General features: G+C 33.4%; 1 protein-coding gene across 1 annotated transcript; it reads left to right on the forward strand.

Annotated features, from left to right (window-relative positions):
* Positions 1–4703: 4703 nt before the first annotated feature.
* Positions 4704–5578, forward strand: LOC105976902 (uncharacterized). Its single transcript, XM_013002175.2, has one exon. The coding sequence runs from the start codon at positions 4829–4831 to the stop codon at positions 5438–5440; it is 612 nt and encodes a 203-aa protein (XP_012857629.2). The 5' UTR covers positions 4704–4828; the 3' UTR covers positions 5441–5578.
* Positions 5579–7435: the final 1857 nt, after the last annotated feature.

Below are 7435 nucleotides of genomic sequence, written 5' to 3' on the forward strand. Positions count from 1 at the left end.
GATAGGTCCACCCCTAAAATTCTTCCTTTGAAATACCCCTCTGGAGAGGCAAAAGTACTATTGTGTCCTTAAGTGCAATTTTCGCCCAACAGCATTCAGTATTTTCGCCCCTGCATTCAGCATAATGCCCAACTGCATTTAGCATTTTGGCCTGCATTTATCATTTTTATAGATTTTTTTAATAAAAAATATAAATGTTTATGTTATTATTTTTTTATATATACCCTATTTTTTTTTATCTTACAAAAAATTATTTTTTTTTAAATTTTTTTTTTAATTTTTTAATTTTTATTTTTAATTTTTTTAATTTTTTTTAATTTTTTTTAATCTTTTAATTTTTTTATTTTTTTGATAATTTACTGTGCTGAAATTGACTACACATGACTATAGTATACTACACAACTATAGTATACCACAGTCATGTATAGTTATATGTAATCATGTACAGTCTTTTTATCCCAAAATTAATCTACACCAACAACAAAATTCACAATTTTTATCTTGATATTATAAATCAACTAACCCCCAAAAAAAAATGAAAAAACACAATCACATGCATATAATCTTCAAAACATGAACACGCATTACTATTCATTAAAAAACACATAACATACATATAACTATATGTTACTACACGTGACTATAGTTATATACAATTATTTATAGTTATATAAGTGACATAAGTCTGGAGTACTGTACCGTGAATGCAACTTCACATGGAACTTCTCTGCATCTTATTATTTGCTTCTTATAATGTTATACAAACCAAAACATGTGACAAAAAAATACAAGTTAAAGAAAACGAAGAATAAAATGAAACAAGCGAATTACATTACATGAAAAAATACAAAAAAACAATAAACAATGAAAGACATTTTTTTGATAAATTTACTTTGGTGAACTATAGCCACAAGTAGTTATGTGCATTATTGTTACTGCATGTGACTAGATATGACTATATGTAGTCAACTATAGTCACATGTAGTTATGCTCATTCTTGTTACTATATGTGACTATATATGACTATATGTATACGATCATATGTGACTATATATGTATATGAATAAAATTCATCTACACCACCAAAAAAATTCACAGCAGTTTAAGATAATGAATTATGCAATCCCTGCCAGATGCTGCTCCAACATTCAATATACTTTATTTAAAAAAAAAAAGAAAAAAAATAGGAAAAAAAAAATTCAAAACACAATTATAGGGCTTTGTGCAGTTTCCAATATACCACCTTGGTACTAAGACAAACCATAGAAATTGGTGAATTAAATCACGTAATGAACAAAACCTTCCTTACAGTAGCATTACGCTGTGACGATTAATAAACATTTTGCCAGCTACTATGAAGTCATGTCATAACATAGAAGACAATTTTTAGATCCCAAATCCGCAGGGGAAATATAAAACGAATCTAAAACGAAGATGGGAAAACGGAGAACGGGAAATATAAAACGAATCTGAAACGGAGACGGGAAAATATAAAACAAATCTAAAACGAAGACGTGAAAAAGAAAGCATGGGAAATATAAAACGAAGACGGAGAAAACGGATCGGAGCAGGGGAAAAATAAAACGAAACAACAGAAAACGGAGCACCTTGAAGATGTAGATCTCGTACTTCTCCACGCTCTTCTTCGTCCTCTTCTTCTCTCCACCGAAGGTCGCCTTGCCGGCGTCGTTGGGGAGCTTCTTGCCGCCGGCCTTCGGCTTCTTCTCCGCCGCCGGAGACTTTTTTGTGCAGTGGTTTCTTTTTTGGCGAGAGAGAGTTAGAGAAAGGGAGAGATGAACAGAGATAGAGAGAGTGAGATACGTAACGGCAGTTTGTGGGTGTGGGTGAAGAGAGAGAAAGGGTTAGGGCATCTATTGAATTGAAACTAAAAGAGCAAAATAGGTATTTTAAGTTGTCTAGGGGGTCTCACTAATTAAGATCAAAATTTGGGTTTTTGACTAGGACAGAAAAATTTATTGGACCTCCTCATATATATTTTCAAGACTAGGGGGTTATCACTCATTTAACCATATATATATATATATATGTGTGTGTGTGTGTGTGTGTGAGGGGGTTCCTTCGACCCTACACCCGGTGATAAATACCAAGTGGGTCTTCTACTGCCACGTGTTTCTTTTTTTATTTTTCTAAAACCGTGCGTACTAAATCGTATTTCTAGCACACTAAATGGCAAAAAATACAGTTAAGAGAATTCCATCTAATATAATCGTCTGCAACAGCAGTACATGCGACAGTAGAAGTAATATTATGTGAAATACTTTTGGAATAAGAATATAAATTGACAGGGTTGGTTCGACAATTGTGTGCCGAACACTATCCGGTGGCCCTAATGGTGAGAGAAGGATTGGGCCGAAACAAAATTATGGAGCCAAAATCCCAAGCAAGTTCGGTAGTATCAAACTTGATCAAGATAAATCATTATTGAAGAAGAAAAACAGAATCTGTTATTTTATAAAAGTGGAATGTCTCGATTACAACTCAACGATAACTACTATTTATACACCTTTAAACTAACTAACTAATATCTACATTTACAGAGCATTTATTACTAATGCAGATATAAGTTGCTACACGCTTTTGTAAGTTATGTAAAACACAACTTTAGTTCTATTAGGTTGCTCGCTGGAATGAAGACTCCGCGGCCTGGACGAAGATCGCCAGTCAATATTGAAGTACTAGTTCACTTATGAATTCACCAGGGTATTTTGAACAGTGTGTGACGGCTAGCTAAGACTGACAGAAAGTAAAGATAGAAAATATATTCTTTGTAAATAGATAAGGTTGATCCTGCTAGACCCTAAAAAATTTTGGCCGCTCATTTGATAGTTATAAATTGTAATTATATTGTCACTTATTTAATTAATTAATTTAATCTTTTACAATATTTAATATAGTCAAGTTTAATAAATCCGTTAAGTATTCAGACTTTTTCGTCCCAAATTTACATATCTTTTCCCCACCAAAATTGTCATTTTTACTTAATATTAATTTGATTGAAAAATTATTTAATTCTTTAGAAAAATATTTGGTTCTTATCTTATTAATAAAAGTAAAGTTGCTCCTGATAAACTCTTGAGATTTAATGGCATCATTGATTTACAGTAAATTTACTGAGGCGTGTTATGGGTGATAAAGAAGAAGATTCGTCAAACTTCAACATTAACCGAGATAAGATAAATATACAAACCATATTACATCAAAAATATAAAGTTAAATTAATAAATATGGTAAAAAAGTTTATGGATGGGGGATTATCATCAATATATATAGCAAAATATCAAAATGAATTGAAACTTCAATTTTGTCGTGTAAATTGAACTTTACTTTGTATTAATTTTACTTCAATCACGTGCATCGCACGGGCCAAAAATCTATTATATAGATAATATACATGGACTCCTTTTCTTTTCAAATCCTCTCTCTTTCGCTTGAATATTTCCAATCGTTGGTTGCACTCGTCGGCACAAGATTCTGACTTCGAGTTAATCGACTGGTCTTAAGTAGACGTGTTTGGGAAGAAAATAACTCTCCGTTCAACCTTAGCTATAAATAGAGCAATATTTTTATTTTCCACCATAAAAAAATAATTAATCTCGTGCTCTCTCCAATTTTTATAGTTTTCTCTATTTGCAATCAATGGCTTAGGCGTCGGAGGGTAATCATCGGGACAACCCGACGAATCACCTAATGTTTCCATATTTCTTGTAGGACGCTCTACGAACTTTCCCCTTTGAATTACCAACACACGTTTGTTCGCAACTCATGGGCTTTCTGCTGACTTGCTTTCGGCTTTCTATCCATAGATCCAATATCTTTTGGGCCTCCTAAGTTAAGATTGTGATTGCCATCATTAAAACATTAGGGCATCGGAGCTTGATCCCAGCAAAAATCTTGACAAGTCAGTCTCTGAACTCCTCACATAGAATTGTTAAGAAATATGAAGAAAAAAAAAAAACATAATGATCAATTACCTCTAATTCTAGTAAGTAATATTTCTAGTTGTAATTAGATTAGCATAAGTTTGGATCCTTCATGAAGTTTTTTCATTAATTCAATTTGGCTCAATTGTGCTAGAACAAATTGAATTGTGCTCATAATCCTTTTTCATATTGGAATTAGGCCTATAATTATTAGGCTAGGGGCCATCCGCCATCACTTCCAATAAAATAATTATTAGTGCATTATTAATAAATTTGAATAATTATTCCATTTAGGTGATGTTTGCAAATGATTATTTAAAAGTAGAAGTTAGTGATCCTGAGTTAAGCCAGTTTTAAGTGTTTATTTCTATAAGTTGGGGGTGTTTGCAATTATTTCGGAAAATGAACTTAAATAGAAAATGCAGGATTATGGGTGCTTTTAAAAAAATAGCTTAAAACATATTATTTTAAGAGAAGCAAAAACAACAGTTAATTTAGAAAACATCTGAAAATAGATTATTAATAAAAGACTTTTGCAAACACAGCCTAATAATGTCAAAGTGAAATTGAGTGTTTTGCGACTTAAAAATATTACCAACGTGGGCATGGAATGTATAAAAAGTAGTAGTAATTAGAAAAGCGGAAGGCGTGAAATCACCAAACGCGTCCTTCTGTCTACCAGAATTTACTAATTCCAGGTCGCAATTAAGGTCAACCAAACCTTGTTTCGGTTTATTTGGCACCTCACCTATAAATAGCCAACACCCATTCCCAAACCTAACTGAATTTCATTCTATCTATCTATCCACACCCATTTTTTCACATTACACAAAACTATTTTTTGCACTCTCTAACGCCGTTAACTAACTGGCAAAATATCATCAAATATGGCGTGCTACGTAGAAGAGGAAGAGGTCTGGAAATGTCCAAAACACCCCTCCAAGAGGCGGCGCAACGGCATCTGCCCCACCTGCCTCCGCGACCGCCTCGTCACCCTCTGCCCCGACTGCCACAACCCCCGCCCCTGCGCCTGCGTCGCCGCCGCCGCCGCCTCGACGACGTCTTCCTCCTCCTTCGGCGGCGAACCGTCCTTCCGCCGCTCGAGATCCGTCGCGATCCCGTTCCTCCGATCCAGGAACGGCGAGCCGCACAACAGCCGCGTCAGGACGCCGTCGTCGTTCATGTCGATTCTGAAGAGGAGCACCACGAAGAGAAGCGGCGGCGGCGGCGAACCGGCGCCGGAGAAGACCGAACCGGCCTCCGCTAACGACGAGAATTTCAACAGCAACAACAGAATCGAGGATTTCGCGAGGATGGTGACGAGATCGAGGTCAGTCAGCGCCGGCACGGCGATGACGTCAGGATTCCGGCGAGAGGAATCGAATTCGTCGCCGGCGAAAGGGAAATTCTGGAACTTTCCGAGCCCGATGAAGGCGTTCCGGAGTTCCAGAACCCCCAAAGTTGTCGTACAAGATCGATCGCCTTTGCACAGAGGCTAGATTCATTTTTCAATCCCAATTATTAACAGTAATTTTTTTTTTTCTTTTTTTTTCTGTCGTTTTTGCTAGCGACATGTATTAATCACACGAACATAGCTGGATTAACCTAAATAAAAATAGATTTTTTTTTTTTTAAAAGAATATGTATTTTATTTTTCTATATATAAAATTAATGTTTAGGTTTCATGGGGATAGACACTGTATGGAATGTAGACCCATGTTTCAAATGAATTTTCAAAGTGAACACATTTATTTTATTCATTTTAGTAATTCTTTTTATGTTGACTGGTTGTTTTCTCATTTTCTTTTTTTCTTATTAATGGAGATGTCAAACACTTATTCTGACAAATGAATAAAGGTAGGTGAGTAATTACCAAATAACCACTCACTAAATATATGTATACAAATATATATAGTTGAGTGTGTGATTATGTTCAGATCGTCCAGTGTATTTCTTCAGATGTAATATTCAACAATTATTGATCATTGTGTCTTTTCATCAAGTGTAAGGCTGTGTTTGATAACATTAAGCGCTGAATGCTGAATGCTGAATACATATCTGAATGACTAAGAGTTACGCTTGGATACTGAATGCTGAATCATTAAGCTCATTTGATAGCTGAAGTTCTGTCGTCTGAATAATATCATTTTACTATTATATCCTTGGTCAAATACTCTAGTATTTGTTAATGAGTAACATATATGTATAAATATAATTCTTTTAGCATGATTAACATAATCAACAAATTATGAAATTTCTGCAGACATTAAACATCTCTATGTGTAATAAATATCAAGTATTTAACATTATTATAGTATAAATATGAAATATAAAAGCCAAACAAATTTAAAAAGTAATCTCTAAGCAACTAAAGGTAGTAATAGTAAAACTTATTAACTTAAAAAATGAAAATATACTAAATTCACTAAAATTGACACGAATAAAATATATTATAATTACCTTTTATTTTAAAACATAATTAGACTTCATTAAGATAAATGAAAGAAAAAAGGATAGAACTTATTTATTGAGTAAAAAAGTTGGAAGTTGTGCAGACAAGTGATAGTGTGTTGGGATATTACCTGAGGTTAATGTGGAATATATGAGTTTATTAAAGGATAATTACGTGCAGATTTGATTCAGATGTAGCACTTGTTCGGTCAGCACCAACTTTTGGACTGAATAGTTAAGAGCATCATGGAACCATTCAGTCATTAATATCAAACGCACTTAATATTCCAATTGCTTACCGATTCAGCAAATTAGTGATTAAGAGGCTCATTAAGAGCAATCAAAGCATCAAATAAACTTAAATATAATAGTCTTGAAATTTGATTTAAATAGATAGTAAAATGTACTTTTGGGTTGTTATATATCTTTGAGAATCTTTGACACAACATGGGTTCGTTAAACCTTTTCATTTTTCAATTCAATTTTGCTGAATTTTCAATTTGAGACAACATGGGTACTAATGCTTTATACTTTATAAATTGTGATTTTAAATTCGGCGTGTGATTGGTTCATCATCTTTATAACATGAAATCATTATCTTGAATATTTTATGATTGGCATTAGATGTTATTTCGAGCGAAAATGGAATTAGTGATACTATAATCATCAAAAGTTGTAACTAAATAAATATGTTATTTTTTTGTGATGTTACTTCATTTTTTTTATTGTCACTGATAAAAGTGACAATCTTTTTTTATTGTCACTATATAGCGTTAGTGATACCATATTAGTAACAACCATAGTGACAATATTTTTGGCATAATTATGAGAAAATTAGTATCGTCACTCAAAAAATTATTTTCTTTTAGTGACTTGTCATTAGTGACATTAGTGAAAATCTCCATATAAACAATTGTTTTACCACACAACCCCTAAAGGTTGATTAAGGTTGTTAATTGGCTAAAGAAGTTGAAACAAAGGCAATTTTGCTAATAAAATGAGACTTTTTTTTAAACGTCAATTGAGTAAATATAGGTGTGCCA

Source organism: Erythranthe guttata, chromosome 5 (assembly GCF_056151865.1).
Source record: "Erythranthe guttata isolate IM_541 chromosome 5, IM_541, whole genome shotgun sequence".
NCBI classification, from domain to species: Eukaryota; Viridiplantae; Streptophyta; class Magnoliopsida; order Lamiales; family Phrymaceae; genus Erythranthe; species Erythranthe guttata.